Genomic DNA, 21,420 nt, shown 5'->3' with positions numbered 1-21,420 from the left:
GGTTGTGCAAAAGTTTGTCAGAGGAAGCGGGTGGAAAGATTATTGGTCATAAATAGTGATCTCAGAATTTTGAATGTGGGAACTTTGACAGCGTGGGAAAGCGGATGTGACAATGTAAATTAGAACAGGAGGAAATGACAGAAATTCACCCACAGTAGAGTAATAAAGGCAGAATGTAAAAGAAGTGTTTCTGCTGGACATGAATAATGCCATTATTATTAATGCATTTTACTATCACTATTGTTTGCTGCACCTGCACAGAAGTCAGATGTGATGGGGACAGGTTTCCACATATAGTATCATAAAAAAAAAAACTATTTAATTAAATTCCGTGCCTTCACCATGGACTCTTTTGCAAAATATGGGAAGCAATTTCCAAATGTCGTGGCTGCAATATATAATATCTGTCATAGGATGATGTCAGGCTAACATGCAGTATGCCTTTAGTTTCCTTACTTTTTTGATGTTAGCGGGCCAACATACGTAAAAAAAAGAAAGTTTTTGTTTAATTTGTTCACCAGTGTTACACAAATGTGTGGTCCTTGATCAAATAAAGCACTTGTCACTGCAGAACCGTTTAAAAATCTGTCCGTAGTAGTCTAATTGACTGAAATGAGTAGTGTTTAGATCAGCCCATCTACTCGCTACTTGTGTCAGTTCTGGGACGCTAAGGAGATGACATTAAAGACCGTCTTTTGTTTTTGAAGTGCCTTTCTTAATGGACCCACGAGACAGGCTGCTGATGTCACTTTCCCCTGGCATCAGGTCTGAACTCTCCTCACAAGCTCTCCTCTTTGGGGTCGAGGCCGCCGCTGTCCCCCCAGCAAGAATGGCACACAACACAGCCGAGTGGATGTGTCCAAACACTCACTTGCACTTGACAGAGACATTGATTGGTTAATGCTAATCCTAAAGTCTCTGCTGATGAGAGCTGTCATCAGCCTGTCACAAAGGTCCATAAGTTAGTATTTGGCCGTCTGCAAAGACAAAGAATCCGGGGTCCATCATCTTAACTGCTTGACAATCAGACCTGTTTTATAAAAGACAAGACGCAAAGCCCAGAGGAAGGATCTATCAAACTGATTGTGTGTGTGTGTGTGTGTGTGTGTGTGTGTGTGTGTGTGTGTGTGTGTGTGTTATTGTGTGTGTGTGTGTCCATACAATATGTGACTTCAGATGTTGTGTCTCTGTGTTAAATTATGCCATAATATCCTATCTGTGTGTCTGTGTTTGGCATTATATTTTGTGCTTTGTTTGTGTGCCCATATCGAGAGAGAGCGGGTGTGGGTTGTGAGTCAACACGGTGGATCATTGTTGTCTATCGAAGGATGCTACAGGCTAAGAATAACTGAGGCCACAATAAAGAAATGACAAAAGCAGTAATTAGAATCTCAGCGCCATGAAATCCTAATGTAATTACATGCAGTTGTTGCTGCAGAAATCAACAAGAGAATTAAAGTTTAAATGACTATTTTGCAAAGACAAGCAATAAAACAGTCTTCAGCTATGCTATCTGGGTTTGAGGGCATATAATGCAAAGTTAATTATGCATTATTAATGAGTCTTATATTAAAAGTAATATATGCAGGCTTCCTGCACCTCCTATTACAGAGTGGAAGTGAAACTATTGATTAAACACTTTGTGCGTTTGACGCATCACGTGTTTGTGCAAAGACTGAGGCAACAGCTGCAAAAAAAAAAAAAAAAAAAGAGTATATTTTCTTGATAGCAGTGTGGCAATAAAATAATCTGTCTTTATATCCTGTTCCATATGTTCCATATATATATAAGAGTTACGTATTCAATAAATAAGAAACATGAAATATAAAAATTGCAAAGTTGCAAAAAGAATAATTCTGTAAAATATGTGAACAAAATTGTGAAATCTTTTAAGAAATCATAAAAAGTCCACCTCATGTGGCCGGGTTAGCTCAGTTGGTAGAGCAGGCGCACATGTATAGAGGTTTACTCCTCGACACAGCAGTCGCATGTTCGACTCTGACCTGCTTCCCTTTGCTGAATGTCATTCCCCTCTCTCTCCCCTTTCGTGTCTTCATTTGTCTTGTCAAAATAAAGGCCTAAAATGCCCCCAAACCTCATTATTATGAGAGCTTTATTTTTTATTTAATTTCAGACATTATTTATTATGGCATTTTTTTCCCCTTTAAAGTGCTCATATTATACTTTTTGGCTTTTTGTCACTTTGTAACACACATTATAATGCTCACCTAGCTGCTAGCGAGGCACGCCCTCATGCTTCTGACTGGCTTGTAGTGCTGACCTAGGTACTGCGCATGTGCGACTCCCAACAAAGATGGAATAGAAGTGAGATGTCTCACTCTGTAGCTAAAACAGAGAGCTCAATACACAGGGGGAAAAGAGGAGCTGCAGCAATGTGCAGTACAACAAAAACATGGTGTTTTTTGAAAATTAAACCATGTAAACCTATTCTGATATAACCTCTAAATACAATTATGAACATGAAAATGAGCATAATATGAACACTTTAAGCTAGCTCATCAGCTGCTACCAATTTTGTGCTACCAGTTCGCTCCTGTTAGTTAGGGTTAGCTTGTTACAGCAACAAAAATGTCAGTCATTCTGAACTAATGAATAAAAAAAGGAACTCATTTTACGTCTCATTTTATTTAACTTAAAAATATAAAAACTCACCTTTTCAGTGCTTGTGCACATACATTTGGATGTCTGGAGCGTAGCCTATATGACTTTGAGTTGAATGAAAATATAAAATATTACAAAGTAACATCAATATATATCATGTTTAACTTTGGTTCACGTTTTTTTATTTGATTGAGCAAGCTATGTCATTACTAGTTACCATTTTTGTTTGGATGAAGAGATAGAGGCACAACTTGGAAAATGTGTTTATCATCAAACAGACAGAACATTTATTTATATTTATATTTATAGATTGTTAGAAAAGTCTTTGAGGATCCTGGAAATACCTTCAGAATAGCGGCAAGTGTTATTAAACAACCTTCTGGGTATTTCACAGATTGACAGATATATATTTTTTGGAAAATCAGATGCTTGACTGGCAACACATGAGAGACACAAACTGGGAACCTACAAAAATGCTGTCAAATCTGTGCTCTTTTGTAGAATCTAGCGAATATGTTATGCATATTGTTTATATAACATAATAAAACCAAACCAAACATCTTTTAGTATTCACTGCAATGCTTCTTTTTTCAGAAGTGTTTATGTAATACAAGCATGCACAGATTGCTATTGGCCAAAGCCTTTACAAAAACAGCATGTTCACAGGACTCACTGCAGGAGTAGTGAAGGAGCTGCTGCTGCTGCTGCTGCTGCTGCTGGCAGATAAAATCCTCTCTGACCCGACCTTTTGGCTCCATTTTAACAAGTTTGAGCTTCTCACCTCTGGTTACTGTTTCTGGGGAAAAAAAAACCCTTACCAGACCAAATGTCTTTTCATCACAGTAGTTTCTTGCCAAATAAATGTTAAACATTTTTGGTCTGATTCGAACATGCACCAATGCACTAATTATCTCCTATAATATGAATATTTAAGCCTAGTCCGTCTATAATGCTGTTTTCTTATGTTCATACTTTAACAAGTGCACTGTGAACCAATTTTCCACCAGATTGCGTTAGTCGGGAATAGGTGTGTGCGCGTGCCTCTTGTCTACCTGTAAATAATTCCAAAGCCTCATCTCTATCACATCAAATATTTAAGTGGCTCCCAGAGTAATAAAGTTAGGATTGATTAGAGGACGCGCCCCTGCGTTAGGACGCCTGGAGCGGGATGGAACCAATAAGAGAGGTAATTAGAGGAAGAGAAATGAGAGAAAGATTGAGCGGGGGATACACTTGTGTCGGTCTTTGTGTTGGCATTTATTTAACAAATTTACAGTCAAAGGGCAAGCGCTCAATTTAACTTAGACACTATCACAAACTTTTCATATCAGCAAGAGAAAGTAAACCAATTACATCTATGTAAATATCTGAGAATATACACTGAGATGTCATTATTAGATTCAGTCCATGTGTGTATGTTAGGCATGTTTGCAAAGTCACAAACTGGAGTTCAGTTTCTTTAATATTGCACAGTACATGGACTACAAAGGTTTCTACAAAGCTCATGCATGCCATCTAGTGTTAAACTCTAGTAATCAAGTTGGTTCAGACACATAAAGTCAGACAGTGTGTAAGAGAGGAATAGAAATATAGAGAATATTGAGGATATATTTGCATGTTTGTTAGCTGATGTTTTTGTTTAGGAATAACTGGCTCACATGCACTGACTTTCCTCTGGAAGTTGTTTCTCTCAGGTCTGCCATGAGTGCCCGGATCACCCACACCTGTGTGCCTGGATCACCCACACCTGAGTGCCTGGATTACCCACACCTGAACTGCATCGTCAGTGTAGCTGTAGCCTATATTAACCCCAGAACAAGTATTCCTTTCCTCTTGTCCACATAGCTGTTTGTTGGTCTGGTGCTGCTGTTGAATTTCGTATTGGTGAAAATGATTTTGTTTCCCCTTTTTCTCCTGTTTCGTGGTCAGTTGGGAGCTTATTTGGTCTCAATTTTGCAAAGGTTTTGGGTAAACTGACATTACACAGATTTTGGCCATCCTGTTAGCTGAGGCAAGTCAAAACAAATGTGAGACTAGGACCATTAGCCTACATCCTACAGTAGCTGAATGGCCTGCATTCCTACAACTTCCATAGTCGTCTTCCCTGGAGCCTGAAACCGATTTGAATCGGATTACTGAGCCCAGGCAGCCAAGCTTTTAGCAGATCCATCATACAGTATCTTGTGTGGCATGTCGACTCCGTGCCCCTAGGGTTTCCAGACAAGTTATGGTGTAGAGCTGAAGAGGGAGTGAGATTTATTTTTTTACTCACACCTCAAATAGGTATGTTGGAGTTTCATATTGTGCAAGAAGTTGTTTAAAATAAAGTCTTCTGTGTTAATTGCTTGTGTATGTTCTTTCGTTGGTATTTAAGAAAATAGTTTTTTGTACCCTCAAATCAATCATTTGTGTGCATGAATTAAGAAAACAAGCAATTTTATTGCATAAAAAGATGTCAATTATTACAAATTCAGCAAATGAGTTATTTGTGTGCTCACATTATTTACAAACTAAACCCTGACAACAATGACCTTGTTCGCCTGCTGTAGACACATGCACACATTAAAAGTCAAGGTATTTATTGTTTAAAGCGGGAGTCAAAGATCAAAAAATTGAGTGAGCCATAGTAAAAAATGAAACACTTGCACTGTAGAAAATAACATGGATCATTATTGCTGCCTAGAAAAGAAATTCACAATTATTTCAAGCACTTGTGTGCAAATCAACAGCAAGGACATCATTGGAACATTCTTTCTTTTTTTTTTTTAAGGTTTTCATGTTCTTATGCATAATTAGTTTTTATTCATAGCGTTTTCCTTATTCCTGATTCAACTATTGCACAAAAAAACAAACAGTACTGCATGGCATAGGATCCCATAATAGCTGAATCACTAAAATGAGCTGCGACTGACTATTATTTTACGTTGAGCGGGTGGTCACTTTTTATAACATGGAATGTATATTTTGTATACTGGTTTATACGTGATGTAATGCTTTTTATATGTTTGTTGTTAAGTTTCTATCTGTTTTGATAGTATTGTCTGTATTATCTATATTGTCCTTTTATCTTCCTTGCCCAGGGACCACAGATGTAAATTAGCTGTATAGCTAACGCTGGTACAGGGCCTGAACTGTGCATGGTCCCTGACAAATAAACTAATAAACTAATCGAAACTAAAAAAATAGAAGTCAAAATGCCAACAAACAGAACAAAAATATAAGATACAAGTCAACAGTAGTCAATAATCAGTAGACAAGAGACATTTAGTTACATTTCATTAGAATTGTATTGAAAGGATAGCCCCTTGAGATGTAGCATCTCATTTTCGAGGGGGTCCTAAACACAAATAATGTAAATGTCCAAGTGGGCATTATGGTGTGTAAACATTCCACTGATGTTTTGGTGTGTAGCCTACCAATAATTGGTGGTGCAATTAGACAGGCTGTATAATCTCCTCAGATTTTTATATAACTATAATACCAGATTATATTATATAGTATTTAAGATGTCAGAGGAAAGTGTGGAACACGCGACTCTTCAGACTTTTAGTTCGGGGAACCTTCCTCGTAGAGAACTTGATCACCTTGTACAGATTTGAACAGCTTCCCAAGCTGGAGAACGGGAGCCAACGAGTGTTCCGTTTGTTCCCGTGAAGGTTCCAGAAAGAGGAGGAGCAGCGCTGGAAAACCTCGATGTTGACCGCGTATTGACCCGGCGCCCATTGAGACACACACACCAGAGTCACAGAGGAGGCCAGACCACAGGTTTGAGGAGAAACGCCGTGAAAAACCAATTCTCCTGGCCTCACCGATGCACCCCTCTCCCAGACCACGCCAGCCTCCTCTGCCACTCCCATGCCACTGAGGTTACAGAGGGCCTGAAGGCACTCTTCCTCCAGAGCCTCCTTCTCAGGGAAACGGAGCAGGATGGCAACAAGACAAGGCACTGCACCTCGACGTAGTAACAGTTCCTGCAGCTTAGCTGAAGGCAACAGAGGGAATTAGAGAGGCACAGAAAATAGACGATTGTGTAGCATTGTATATCACATTACTTTACATCACTGAACATCTGTGACCTGATGTTCAAACGTTTTACACCACATACCACTTCAGAAAATATTAGGCTCTTTAAGTACCACCATTATGGCCCACATTAAAATAGAGCAGCATAGGCCAACCCTATTCAGCTACGGACAGTTCAGGCCTATTTATAGTGCTGAGATGTTACGATGTCTTTGTTCCAAGTGGCCTATAGCCTACGTTAGTCATGATGCGCACATTTGAATAATGTTGGGCTGTAAACGGGTTTAGGCTTTTAAAAAGCTGTCAATCAAAATGTACTTGTTGGGCTCAGGTTGAATTCTGTCGGGCCTAAATTTTAAGGCCAGATTACCAGTTGTAATCTGTTGTACCACAGTTTGAGAACCAGCGCTGTAGGGTATGGTCACATATGCATTACAATTAAACACATAATGACTTATTGACGATTGGTTTATTTTACTTACAGCTGTCATAAGACATGCGTGAGATGGCTCTTACAGCGTGAAGGAGCAGTTCTTGGTCTGGACTGGTCAGCACAGACAGCAAAGCCGGAACCAAACCCGCGTCACTGAAACCTTTACGAACCACAGCTGACAGGAAACCATAAAAACAACGCAATGAATGAACTACACTGATAAAAAATACAAAGGATAAAAATAGTGCAGTGGGCTTTAAGGGCAGCCAACAGGAAATGCACCTTTAGAGAATGGGGCTTGAATAAGAAAACTATGTATAAATAAATGATCAATATCTGTGTCTTACGTTCTTTGGCAAGTTCAGCTACCAGTTTTGCGGTCAGCAGAGTAAGGGGCCCCCTGCTTCTCAGAGACAGGGCCAGAATTGGCAAGATCCCACTGACCACTACCTGCTCAGCAGCGCCTTTCGCTGGACACAGACACAAGCACAAGTACACATGTAAACACAGCACTGCTACAAAACCAAATAAAGCCCAAAAAAAAGGTTGGCTTAAAAGATGAAGTTGCATGATATATATCAAGTATTTTTTTATTTTTTTTATTTATTTATTTTATGATTTGTTCCTTTTAATGGTACTGAATTGAATATGTTGCAGCCTTACTTTCAATGTGATCTCTCTAACCCGTCTCTACCTCCTCCTCTCTATGCCCCTGCTGCTCTCTTGCTAGGAGACACAAATACAGCTTAACATCTCCCAAGGACTTACAAGTGTCATACACCTGATCCTTTTACAGCCTCTCAACCCCCAGCTACCCATCCCTCACCAGTGTGGTTTAAATGCTACAGGTTTTATCGTTCCAAATGGAGAGCTGTTATGATATAGCTGCCACTAGGAGTGGGAAGCATTATGTCTTAAGTGTTAGAAAACACATAAATAATGTAAATTGCATGTACGGCATCGGCTGTCGGGCATTTTGCAATTCAAATCACATCAAATAAAAGACAAGCCCCCCCCTGAAACCTGTCATTATATGAAACCTAAACACATTTTGATATATTTAATGCTGTCTAGTGTTATAGCTGAGGCTTGATGGATAGCATAGCCTGAAATATATTTCAATAAGAAATGAGATATCACGGTGTAAAAGAGTGTGAATAAACTCACTTCTTTCCTTAATGTTGATTAGCACTGTGTTCAGATGTGGCTTAAGTTCGTCAGCGATCAGCTCCAAACCAAGCACTCTGATAGAGCCTAAGGCATTGTTCAGGTTGTCTGTGGGAAGATGTGGGAACACGGAGACATGTTAAGAGTCATAAAATGGGACATAAGTAAATGGCCAGCAGGTATGGATGATGTATAGAAGCATAGGAAACGTGAAAGTCCTTACAGTTGGATGAGAGAGAGGACTGCTCATAAAAAAAAAAAAAAAAAAAAAGAGTACAACTGGGAGTCTCCATCGGGAGTAAAGAATCCTGCAAATAATTTGACTAATTGTGCAAAGATACACTTGATTCCTGTGCATCCTATTTGCAAAACAACCAGATGTCAGCCACTGCTCTTTCTGGTTTAGACCAAATGACCATGGTATCTGGTTCACTGTCGAGGTATCCAAATATAACTCTAACTACAGTATATTTAACTCTGGAACTCATTCCATTAAATTCATATACTCATGGAAATCAATTAAAACATTTCTAAAGCCGAGTTACAGTACCAGTCTCGAGATAATAGATGGCTGCCTATGAGCTGCTGCCAACAACAATGCCATACTCAGCTTTACAGTAAGTGATTTGGTCAAGGACACTTCAGTAGTAAGCACTTCTCTAGTCAGATCATCCCGTCTTCTCTGTACAAATATTGAAGAAAAAAAAAAAAACTCCAGTCTCCAACCCAATTCGTTTGAGTGGTCCTTCAATTAACTTATACAGAGATGTCACAAAGTGACACATGGTGATTAGTAGTTGTAACCACTGTATTCCCAGCCCTTACTTCAGCAAATCATGAACTGAAGACAGAAGCATTTGGAGACATATTGGGGGGGCTTTTAAGAACTACAGTATATAAGTAGTTTTGCATGTTTTAGCCCATTTACTACAAGCTAGATACTCTTACATCATGTTTGACAAATGTCAGCGTAGTTTCTGTTCCTGGCATCAATCGTCTTCCATGTTTCCAATTCCATTTAAAAAAACAATTAACTTGAAATGAAAATCGCTTAAATTGTGGAATGCATTCAAGTGAAAAGTAATTGCAGTGCAATCAACCTTACTTAAACTGCATAACCACATAATGATAATGTTATAATAATAATTGGACATTAAGGTCCATATATATATATATATATATATATATATATATATATATATATATATATTTATATTATCTCTCTCTATATATATATATATATATATATATATATATATCTATATATATATATATATATATATATATATATTTAAATATAAATGTATTTATAACCACATTAAGGTCCAAGCTAATATCAAGATCCAACATCTAACCAACTTCATGCTGTTGATCATCAACCATGATACTGTTCCACTCACCGTTTGGTGTGTAGGGTTGCAGTCGACTGGATTTGTGTTTATCCTTGTGGGAACGGGCGTAAGTGTACATGAGTGGCACATTAGGGTGTCCCATTCTGCTCTGGTGGTGAAACTTTCTCAGGTTGGCATCTCCGTGCAGAATACACAGCACTTTATTGTTATTCTCTTTTTGTCAGATTTCTTTCTTTTAGTGCCAGTCTTCAACCTACTTTCAATACACCGCCTATTTAATCCCACTGCCGCACTTCCTTCCCAGCCCGCACTGTTGGATTGTGCGAAAATAAAATAACTGTCTATTTGTTTTCTTACACACCTGTAGAGTCTGTCTTTCCTGTACTCAGCTGGCTCGGTCCCCCAGGGTTACTGTAAATACAGAGCAAATCCTCACTAAAGCTGTTCTCTCTCCTGTGTGTGTGTGTGTGTGTGTGTGTGTAGTTAAAGTATTAGCACTTAGCTTACTCGGCTGGGTGTATTCTTACCACCCTAAAATCTCCCACAATGCATTTCAGTTTCTAGTAATTCCGAGACAAAATAACAACACAGACAGGTGGGGAGGACATCTGTTTTTGTTCACAAGTGTATTATTAGAGGGCTGTTTTCCCCCGAAATGCAAAATGTTGAACAGAGTTGGACGGCAATGCTTCAACCCGATGTATCCATATAATTTCACTGTTCTAAATGATCATTCTCGACAATGTTAGAGTCACTTAAAGCCCAAATTAAATATATGAAGCAATTCTCTCTTTTAACTCAATGATCTACACATTTAGGCACAGCTTGCTCCATTTTAGGACATCTAGCACAAGACCATAACAGAATCAAAGTAGTTATGAAAATGAAATCTTTTACTCAACTCTTGAGGTTCCAGTAACAATCTAGTACAGAACGATAGATGTTGGATTGGAAAACTAAACAATAAATACAACAGGGAAATGAGAGACACTGTACCACCAGCAAAAAATACAATCCAGACCTCTGATATGATCTGTTCTACATTATGGGCTGTACATCTGTGCATGGACAGTGTTCAACATGTTTACATACATGGGGACTTTTGTCTGTTCACTAAAAAAAAACATAGCATTAAAAATAGTATATAATTGGATTAGACTACACACATACGTCTACAAACCTGCTACTAAAGAAACAAGATTATTTACTCAAAGGAATAGTTTGGCATTTTGGAAAATGTGCTTTATAGCTTTGCCAAGAGTTAGACGTGAAGATCGATTCCATATACCATATGTGGCAGCAGTCGGTTAGCTTAGCTTAGCATATAGACTGGAAACAGGGGGAAACAGTTAGCCTGGCTCTGTCTGAAGGCAACAAAATCGGCCAACCGGAACATGTAACTCACCAATTAACGCATTATACCTTGCTAGTTAAATCTGTACAAAACTCAAACTCCAGCTACATATTTACAGTATGGAGTGGTATCAATTAGAGATGACCGACTTTAACTGATATTGTGATTTGATTCACAATATTGGGAGGGAATGATATTGTTTGCATCATTCTCATTTTAAATGAAAAATGCATTAATTTTTTTTTTGCAAGGATCTGTACCAAACTGTCTGTGGAATATGATTTGTAGGCCGGCACATCTCTGCAGCACTACGTATTACTTAATTCAGATCAGAATGCTATTTTGACACAAACGTATGTCGCCTTAAACAAATATTGTGCCTCCTGCAATTTTGAAATTGCACTAGTCCATATTGCTATTTTGATAAAAATTTAGATTAATTGTTCAGCCCCAGTATCAATCTCGTCAAGAAAGCAAATACGTATATTTCCCAAAACGTCCAACTATTCCTTGAAGTTTGACTTAAAGATGGGACATTATCCGTTGACGCTGAGCTCACTGTGTGCAGCTGTGATCTCCTTCACAGGAGCTCAACGTGTGCAGAGCTTGTGTTCCATCGCTCAGTATGCCTTTTGAAAGGGACTATGAATGGTTCTTGTGCGCAGCTGTCAAACAGTTCCTGCTGCACTGAGACCACTGGAAACAGTCTCATATCCAACAGAAACCAGGGTAAGGACATTATTCTCCACATCATCGGGCTTGCACTGCTCCGCTTGGGGTTCCATTGGAACAGCTGCTCCAGCGTCCTGCCTTATCTTCTTCCTGGCTCGGCCTCGCCCCTTGCCTTTTGAAATGGCCTTCCCTTGCTCTTTGACCCCTCCTGACACCTTGTGAGGGTTCTCGTTGTCAGTTGGGCGGGTTTTGCGGAGGCGCCTGCGGATGCGCCTCATTGGCGGACCGGAGTCAGCCGGGTCTGATGCCGCCGCGCCAGACAGGATGCGAATCTGCTGCTCAATTACCATAATGATCATGTCCAGTGCAACGTCCAACATTCCCAGACCCAGACCGTGAGTGACGTTGGCAAACGCACCGCTGTTGACCGGTTCCTTGAAACATTTTCTCATATCCTCCAGGTGGTTCCTGAGAGAAAAAGGAAGTGTTATTACTCGGATTTGTCTAAGGTTCCTTTAGGCGCTGACACACCAACCCCGGTTATCGGCCGTCGGCCGTCATTGGACAGTCCGGCGAGGTCGGTGACTCGAGTCTGTGTGTTCCGTGCTGTCACCAGTCGGAGGAGCCGTCGGCGTTCATTTTGGCCGATTTGACTTGGTGGAGTGCTAGCCCTTGACTAGCGAATCAGTGCACGAGAAAACCGGAGAGCCCGAGAGCTGACAACGCCAGTATCTTCTTATTACTAGCCATCGTATTTTCTTCCATTCAGCGAGTAATGACAACAACGATCATCTTGACTACTATCAACACTCTCTGATGAAAACTGTGACTGACGACAGCGTGCTCTGTGTTTACGAGGTCTAGAGAGATGTTCCGTCATTTCTGGTTTGAATTTTTTTGGGCGACAATACAGATTAGCGCCGCCTGCTGTTATGGAGACGTATTACGTCTCGCGCACATGCAGAACATACGCTCAAGCCGGCGTTGCTTCGGTGTGTTCCGAGGCACTTTTTTGACCAACTCGGGGAGACGGGAGCCGACTGATCAGTCCGACTGCCTTTTCTGCCGACTGGTTGGTGTGTCAGAGCCTTTAGAAAAACAGGCTTGAAGGCAACGTTACAACAAGGACATACAGTACGTACTTAGTTTCAATGATTTTGGACCAGTGTTGAACCGTGTTTGTCTCGGGGATGAGCTGTTTAGCCATGTTGCTGTAGTCGATGTAGTCATGGGAGAAGTCCTTCATATCGTCACACAAAGCTCTGGTGTCGCCTAAACAAATTCCCAAATGAAAACACAGTTTAGTCCCTTACACTCTTCCCTGTTATGTCAAATGTGTACAGTATATTCGTCCTCACTAACACACGTCCCTGTCACCTTCAGTGAGTTTGGAGAACGAGGAGGACACGGAGGTAGTTGTGCTTGGCGTGAGGCTGAGTACATTGAGTGACTCCAGAAGTGTCTTCTTGCTGGCCGGGCCTCTGCTGACCCGAGTGTAGGCTGCCAGGGAGCGCAGGGACATCTTCTCCGGGGCCTGCAGACGCCGCTTGATTTCATCATACGAGATGAGATACTTTCCTAAAATAAGAGCAAGACAGGAAGAGGGGAATCAGCACAGCAGGGATTCAATAGCATTTGATCAAATCTGAATATCAAATTTGCTTCTCAAATCCGAATCCCTTTTACTTTCAGCAAATTTAAGTGACAAGTTTTAAATAACTTAACAAAAAAAAAAATTTGAAATTCAAGAACAAAGACTACACATTTGCTCTGAAGCTAAATGACTGCTGGTGTTATCTTCAAACAACTGGCCACTTACGAGCCTTAGATCCTTTCATGTTGGGATCCAGGAGTGACGACACCTCTGCAAAAGGCATGTGGGTAGCGGACTCTGAATTTGTGCTTGAGTTTGGTGGTGGGTCCTGATTCTGGGACGCAACCTCAGTCTGTACTGGGGCAGAAACCTGCATCTGGGGCATCTGAATATGAGGCTGTATGGTGTGCATTTCCATCTGGTTCTGGTCCAGAGCTTGGCCTTGCACTTGAGGAAGGATCAATGCATTTTCAGATAGACCCTGTAGACCCATGCCCCCTTGTGCAACACTACCTGTTTGCTCTGAAGACACCTGAAAGATGCCCATTACTGGTTTCACCACTGTGAAAACCATGTTCCCCTGGGCATCCAGACCCACCACCCTAGTAGATGGGTCCATGTCTTCACTGAATTGTTACCTTTCTGTCTGAGGGAGGAGGCTCCAGAGGCTTCAATTATCAGATCACGTTACCTTAGAGGCCCATGTAGCGTTACACTATACTCCTCTGTTCCTAAATGGTTATGTTTATAGCTGACAAAAGGGGAGCGTAAGCTGACTCTCGCTATAGTCAAGGTAAAACCTCCCACATTAAACTGTTAGACCATTTCACTTTCTTTGTACAGTTTCAGGAAGCTTATAATCTCTCACAGCAGCACCACAGCAGAGGGTTCATTCTGAAAGAAAGAAAAGGAAAAATCATAGTTAGTACCAAAGGTTACGTTGTTTGTAACAGACTACACGTTTAAAATCATTTGAAAGTTAAAACTCTGTTGACTTTATCATTCCTGGTACTAAATAATACTAATTACTGAATGCCTTAACAATGCTAACAGTAAGCCTGTGGGAAAACCAAACTCTTTGCATTAAAAGATTTGCTAATAATTGATCTGAAATATAATGACTATATATAATATATAATTATTGGGATATTTACGGGTATAACATGTTTTCATTCTTAAATGTGTCTTTGGACAGTTATGGTAAAATATGGGTTCATATGGTGGACATTCACTTTATTGATGGTGCACAGCCACATGGCTGTAATGAGCAGGTTCATAGTAACAGCTGCCGTCATTGCACGCACACACACACACACTTCACAAATAAGAATAAAGCAAGTGTCATACTAGGTTCATGATCCGAATATGAATTTCTTAGTTATCCTCTTTTTACTTCACTGTTTTAAAAAAAAAAAAAAAAAGTATAATGGTCAAATAGGTCTTGAACTACATTGTTTGTGCATAAAGTGGGGAGATATGGTGAAATCTGTAGACTAAACACCAAACAATTCAGGCGCTCTTCGTCTGTGGCAGTCAATACATAAAGTCCAAATTCAGCATTGACTTGTTCAACTTTGCATTTTGTCATAGTTTTACTTTTATTCATTATTCTGAAAGAAACTGAAATCACAGGAGTGTGATTTGCTTGGTTCGGCTAAGTGCAAAACCTCACCAGAATGCATTATTACGCACAGCTTCAAAAACAAAGCAAATGAAAACCTGATTAGTTAGTAAGGTAGACCAGTGTTTCTCAAACTTTTTCACATCAAGGATCCCTAAACTGACACAAATTAGACCACAAACCCCCATCTGATAGGACTTTGTCCCACGGTCCCCTACCTGATAACATTTTAGCTTTTAGATGTTTTATTACAGAAAGTGAATGAAACCCATGAGCAAACTAGTCATACAATCTGTCATTGCGTTACTTATGGATGAAATTATAATTAAATGATTCCCCTTTTTGTTGGGGACCCCCCTGGAACCCCTGGGGAGTCCCCGGACCCCACTTTGAGAACCACTGAGTTTGACCCATGCAGTCTATGGTTAGACCTTACAAAAAGCTAAGCAAGCAACTTAGAAGGTCACAGTTTTTGTGTCAACAAGCATTACTGTTGTCTGTCTGCTGGGCTTTACAGCTCAGCTGCTGCTGTGAGAAGAAACGCCTGTGATTGGACGAGATGTGGCAAGGCGACAGCTCCTTAATTTAACTAAAATAACTGTAAAAAAAAGTGCCTATACAAGCGTTCACAATATAATTACATTCATTAACTTTTTAAATGGTGTAGGGATACGTGTGACGTGCATGAGCGAGTGATTAAACGGTGTCTCGCGCTCAGAATAGGCAGCTGATGTGCAAATACAAAACTTTCTACAATAACAATAAAAACAAGCTTTTCCTTCTCCATGTGTCGTTTTAGAAACATATATACCAGAGTGGCTCATTTTGACTTGTAGTTATATGACAAAAAAAGCGCTGCCTTTTATTACCAACTAACGACACAAATTATATCAACAATGCTACATTTATCGTAACTAACATTCATCATGGCTGCCACGCACGGTCGTTGCTGTTTGTTTTTTTCTAAACAGCAGGCCTGAAACGTAGCACAAAATGAGTAAAACTGTAGCGAGCGGTTGCGGTTCTGGACGGGACAGACCGAATTTAACCGCTAACCTTGGATGCAACTAGTGACGGCTGTCCCACTCACCGAATTGCCGTCTGATTTTTCCTAAAAGGACACTGATCCTAGAACGGTCCGCGTCGAAGCCAGCGACATTTTTCCTCCTTCTCTGCTGTAGCTTCGGCGGGTTGCAAATCAGCTGTACGTGCACTACCGCCCGAGAGCCGTAATCCCACCGCTGATTGGTCGATTAACATATCAATCACGTAGCATGTGCTTGCTCATTGGATAAGAATGCTGTCTGTAAAACAGAGGAGGCGGTATTTCCGACTAAAGCTCATCCAGATACAACGGGATGTTGTATCTTGTACTTCATGTGTTCACTTGTCTTTTTAAAATCTAATTTTTGGAGGTATTATCGGCCACAAATTTGTTAAAATGGCAAAGTATACAACTGCAAGAAAGTGAGTTTTACTTGGTTATCTGGATGAATGTTAACCACCTCATCTGGTACAAAAATAGACTTTCACTCATCAAATTTATAGAAGCACCTGTGATTATTATTATTTGGGCAGGGGAGTCAGTCGCAGGGACTCCAAACAAGCATTCCCGAATGATATATTAAGATAGCCTGAGCAATAATTAACTGACACATGGCAATAACATAACGACTAATCTTTACTTGGAGCATTGATTAGTCATGCCAGTTAGTTTTGACATAATGACATATGCCAACTAAATAATACATTGGAGCTTTACATTTGTATTCCAGAAAGGTTTATGGTCACAAAGCAGTATTGCATCTCTGAAATAGTATGAATAGTTGTGCTTCAAAAAGCACACATACAAACCCAGACTAGAAGATAGAATAACACCCATTTCCCAAATACACCTTATCATATTTATCCTGATCTGTATTTTCTGAATAGTGCTTAAATAATAGTCCTAGGGTATAGTACTAAAATAGCAGAGAACGAAACTATAAAATGAAGATAAGATAGAAATAATAAATGCAGCCTCCAATATCAGCCATAGAAGTCTTCACAAAATGCCTACAATACCAAAATTCAATTATAAATGTTAAATCAAGCAAACTAATCAATTTTTTTCTTTTAGGGGAAACGTATGTGTTGTGAGTAGAGGAATGGACCATTAGATAGCGTACTGTAGCTACTGTGCAGCATCTAGTGGACATTATGGAATATTACACATCCAATCAGTAGAAAGCATCCTGTGTGAGTCTCGCACTAAATTTTCATTTCCATTACAGCATATTTAAGTCAGTAATGTTGATAACTAGGAACTGAACTGACGCTCATTTTCTCTCACTCCTGCAAACACATAATTTTTCACTTTTTGGAATTTATTGGGGTACAAATAAAAAAAAAAAAAAGTACAAAATAAAGCATAGAAAGTTGTAGTTATGAAAACAATGTCGATGACAGCAACATAAAAGAGAAGGCAACAGTTAAATAATTCATCAAAATACAGCCAACTAATCTGGAAAAGCAACTTGTGGTACTATACATCTACACAAACAGACATGACATTAAACAGTCATGTTTGGGTAAGAAAAGGCATAGACCCGCGGCGTGTGAGAATACAACACTAAGTTTCAATCCAGAAGTGCACAACAATCAAGATGATCAAGTTTTTGTTTTACTCAAATATTAGTGTGTCATTGAAACAACCGCATCACAAGAAAAACTGATGCTGAAACAATTTGACAATCGGCCTTTTCTCTTATACAGTTTTACATTACCATTAGTGTAATATCCTTATAATAAAGGCAGTCATTTCCATCGATTCTCATTTACATCATTACGATGAGATTGAGTCCCATAAACATCCCCCATTAGCTTAATGCTTCAGTTTCTGGCCTTTTATAACAAGCACTGAACATTACCAAACTGTATATACTGACAATACACGATTAGTACATTGTTGGATTCATAGTGAGCTTGACACCATCCTGACTTGAGAATAACACACAATTCAGCACGACAGCAAACTAAAGTGGAAACACTTTACATGCACACAGAACATGCACTGTACGTCTAGCAATCTTTGGCGTCTGTAGGCTGATAGGTCTCAGAGCCTGTCAGCGCTGCCGCTCAGTGTCCACAACAAAGCACAGAGGAGACCTGTGTGAAGGTGTCCAGCTACTGTCTGGTTAGTCTCCAACATACTGCCTCACAATCTTGCCTAATGTCAGTCACTGAGGTGTTGGGCTCGGGGTGGGTTTGGTGGCTCTCAGGTTCCCCTCCAAGCTCAGCTGGTTTGGGTGTTAGTGCTGGTGCTGAGGATACATTCGGGTGATGGCTTAGTGTCTGCGTGTGCGCTGGCCCCCGGTTCCTGTGGTGGTGATGTACAGGAGGGGTTGGGGCTGCCGCAGCTGGGGCCCTCGCTTCAGGTTATTCATGTGGGCCGATGAGGACTCTGCATTTAAGCCTGTAGAAAGACACGGGATATAACAAAACGAAGCTCAATAAAAAAGGTTATTACAGAGGAACGTCACTTAGTCGACATTGCCAGTGACCGCGGTTTACCTGTTTGCTGGATGTTGTGGGGTGCCCTGATTTTGGCGAGAGGAAGGACCCCTCTGTACTGGGGGCGGAGCATGGGAGCCTGGGGCTGGCCGTTGCTGTGGAGATGGAGGTCTGATGTGCTGTCCAGAGGACGGAACCTCTGAGCTGTGCTTGTCTTAGTTTGAGGCAGCTGCAAGCGAGTGGAGTAAGAAATTCAATCAAATTTCAAAATTTCTCCTATACCGACAATCTAATATGGTGCTGCTTAGTCCTGTGATAACTAGTTCATGAGTTATATGGCTCACATACATAATACGTGACACCATTACACCAGGGAAAACCAGGCTACAGGGCAAGCACATGTTTCTGCTTAATGTGTAGGTTGTCAATCATTTGGATACATGATAGCCTGATAAACAGGAAATCCAGAATTTCACTATTGTTTTTCACAAGAATTTTGCAACATTTGGTATTTCCACATAAACTTGAGAAAATGATCTGAAACTGGATATACAGACCAGTTTGTTTTTGTGTCCTGTGTACACTATGCTGTCCTCGGCATATATCAATGGGCTCTGATGTCAGACTGTACATTGCAGTTCATATTGTTACTATAGGGTTTTGTTTTGGAATGTAGTGATGATTGATTGCCTTATTTTTCTGTTTGTTGTGCGTCAATAATAATAATAATAATAATAATAAAAATAATTTAAAAAAAGACTAAAAAGCAGAATTTGTGATAAGCTGATACGGTATAATAAGGCTGGTTGCCACTTGCTTTGCAGTCTTTCCTCCCCTTATTTTCCAAAAAGCACTTAATGCAGCTCACACAAAGTCTCCTGAGACAAACTCAGAAATATAACCATAATAACAACATGCAGAATTTGGAAAATACTCACTGCTTGACCAGTGACCTCAAAAGAGCGTGAGCGCCTCTTTTTGCGGCGAGCCTCAAAGTCCACTTCGCGGGGTGTTTGGTTCTTGGTGGCGACATGAAGGTTACGTGGGCGTGTCCAGGTCACTTGCAGGCCGGGCCCGTCACCCGTACTGCTGGACAGGTTATCGTCCGAGGTGGCGTGTCTGAGCTCAGGGCTAGGCTGCCTGCCGCGTCGCATTGGTAAACCTCCAGGGGGCGCCTCACTCAAAGAGAGGCTGCTTTTCTGCTTCTTGGGGTCCAGGGGAGAGGGGGGAGGGGGTAACCGCAAGGCGTCCACCTCCAGGGCTTTGGAGCGTCGACGGGCTGCTTTTACTACAATGTTCTGGACCCCCTTTAGGATCTGCTGCCGCTCTGCGGAGACACGGGGACATGTATGTTATTTTACTTCACCGCCCATTAAATGGCTACCTCAGAAAGAATGGCTCATAATGCTTTTATGGGCACAGCAAACCATTCATTAGTGCTGAAAGATTAGTTGATCGGAAGAAAATTAATCAACAACAGTTTTGATAATCAATCAATTTGTGTAGGTTCAATGTGCTCACACCAGCCCGATTGTCCCTCCACTAACTACTGCATACTGTATATACTCGTTTGAACATCTTACCAGTTCGTGAAAGCGGGATATCAGCCCCGGCCTCGCTGCTCTCGGGTGAAGAGTCCAGGTGGCTGCTGACACTGTGGCTGAGATGGCTGTAGCTCAGAGAGCTCTCAGGAGCCAGCGGCTGCAGCTGCAAACGTGAGATGCAGAGTGCCACATTATGATCAGACAGTCGCTGCGGTCCTTTGCTTTCAGTCGAGGTTAGATTGGGTGCCATCTGAATTAATTCTGTGCCTCTCGAAAATTACATTTTTACTTTGAGTAGGGCATTTGGATTCTAGCACTCATAACTCTTCCTTCATCTCGTCAATGACTCACACTCACATTTGCATAGTGAGCAAATTAGATGGAGATAATATTTCAAACCTGGAACAAATTTCAACATGGAAAGCTGAGAAACAACCCTGAATGCAAGAGTTGAGAGCAGGGCATGGGTTGAACATGAAAATCTTCTACCAGAGTGAAATATCTGTGTGAGTTTAATTTAAACAGGAACCCATATTGCTTGAAGTGAAAAGCAACACCTGATTAGACTGTATTAAATCACAGCATAATAATAATAATAACTTTAATAATAACTTTAATTGTATAGCACCTTTCATACAATTACATGCCGCACAAAGTGCTTTACAGTGTGGTATTAAAACACAAAGAAAATACAGCATACATAGAAACAGCATGAGGCCCTTCTCAGGGATAGCTATTGAAATGGAATGAATCAAATACCGCCTATTAGAATTGTCCTCACCTCTCTGTTGCCCTTCCCGTTTATGTGGATGGGAGGCGGGGTCATTACAGCAGAGTTTTTTATCTGCCTGGCATGAGGGCTGCTCTTAAAAACTCTGTTATTGTCACTGATGCAGGGAAAGAGAGAGATCAATACTGAGAAATGAACATGGAGGTTTTGTGATATTTGCTGTTACTGTAAATGCAGTTGTTGTATAGATTTTAAATGGAAAACATATGAACAAGATGTCCACTTACACCTCAGGCTCAGGCAGAATAGGGGGCAAAGTGTGTCTACGGATTTTGGCTTGGCCTTGTCTGTTATCCGAGCACATGTTGCGTACGCTCTCCTGGTCCGAGTCCATGTCCTGCATGTTGTCACGACCCTGACCGGGCAGGGTGATCTTGGGCAGAGAGCCCTCCTGGAAAAGGATTAGTATGAATTATTAGCATCAATATTCATATAGGCCACTTAATAAATATGTTCTGTATAATCTTGTTTCTAAATGTGAGTGGTCATGCAGCGGCTACCTTGATGGTGTGTCTGGTGGTCACCTTATCCAGGGCCATTGCTCTGTCCAGTTTCCTCTCATCTAGCTCCCTCATGTACATTTCATACAGCTCCTGGAGGTGTGGAGGTACTAGGAGACTGTGGTCTGGAACACAAATGCATACATACTTACATACAATTAAGTAAACCAGAAATTCACGGTGCCTAAAACCAAAACCAAACGTCATCAAATGTCTTGTTTTGTCCGACCAACAGATCAAACCTATCATCTAAGAC

At 40.6% G+C, this 21,420-nt stretch overlaps 3 protein-coding genes across 3 annotated transcripts in view; all 3 read right to left on the bottom strand.

Moving 5' to 3' along the window:
• Positions 1 to 6,131: 6,131 nt before the first annotated feature.
• LOC114547683 (rap1 GTPase-GDP dissociation stimulator 1) lies at positions 6,132 to 9,715 on the bottom strand. The gene is made up of 5 exons (XM_028566996.1): positions 9,646 to 9,715; positions 8,246 to 8,353; positions 7,426 to 7,548; positions 7,128 to 7,253; positions 6,132 to 6,604 (listed from the first exon to the last, which is right to left on the bottom strand). Exons 1-5 carry the CDS (start codon positions 9,713 to 9,715, stop codon positions 6,132 to 6,134), a joined length of 900 nt encoding a protein of 299 aa, XP_028422797.1.
• Positions 9,716 to 10,469: 754 nt separating this feature from the next.
• On the bottom strand, positions 10,470 to 16,045 carry si:ch73-127m5.2 (uncharacterized). Its single transcript, XM_028568018.1, has 5 exons — positions 15,929 to 16,045; positions 13,443 to 14,111; positions 13,001 to 13,201; positions 12,766 to 12,895; positions 10,470 to 12,091 (listed from the first exon to the last, which is right to left on the bottom strand). Exons 2-5 carry the CDS (start codon positions 13,834 to 13,836, stop codon positions 11,620 to 11,622), a joined length of 1,197 nt encoding a protein of 398 aa, XP_028423819.1. The 5' UTR covers positions 13,837 to 14,111; positions 15,929 to 16,045; the 3' UTR covers positions 10,470 to 11,619.
• Positions 16,046 to 17,216: 1,171 nt separating this feature from the next.
• kif19 (kinesin family member 19) overlaps positions 17,217 to 21,420 on the bottom strand; it is a 38,813-nt gene continuing 34,609 nt past the window's right edge. The window contains exons 14-20 of the mRNA XM_028568008.1: positions 21,165 to 21,289; positions 20,892 to 21,055; positions 20,656 to 20,761; positions 19,914 to 20,037; positions 19,269 to 19,657; positions 18,391 to 18,559; positions 17,217 to 18,292 (exon numbers count right to left, since the gene is read on the bottom strand). Coding sequence (XP_028423809.1) covers positions 18,165 to 18,292; positions 18,391 to 18,559; positions 19,269 to 19,657; positions 19,914 to 20,037; positions 20,656 to 20,761; positions 20,892 to 21,055; positions 21,165 to 21,289 — 1,205 coding nt within the window. The 3' untranslated portion in view covers positions 17,217 to 18,164. The remainder of the gene's footprint in view (positions 18,293 to 18,390; positions 18,560 to 19,268; positions 19,658 to 19,913; positions 20,038 to 20,655; positions 20,762 to 20,891; positions 21,056 to 21,164; positions 21,290 to 21,420) is intronic.

Source organism: Perca flavescens, chromosome 21, assembly GCF_004354835.1.
Source record: "Perca flavescens isolate YP-PL-M2 chromosome 21, PFLA_1.0, whole genome shotgun sequence".
NCBI lineage: Eukaryota > Metazoa > Chordata > Actinopteri > Perciformes > Percidae > Perca > Perca flavescens.
Note: the sequence above shows the minus strand (reverse complement) of the source record. Positions and strands in the feature narration are given on the sequence as shown.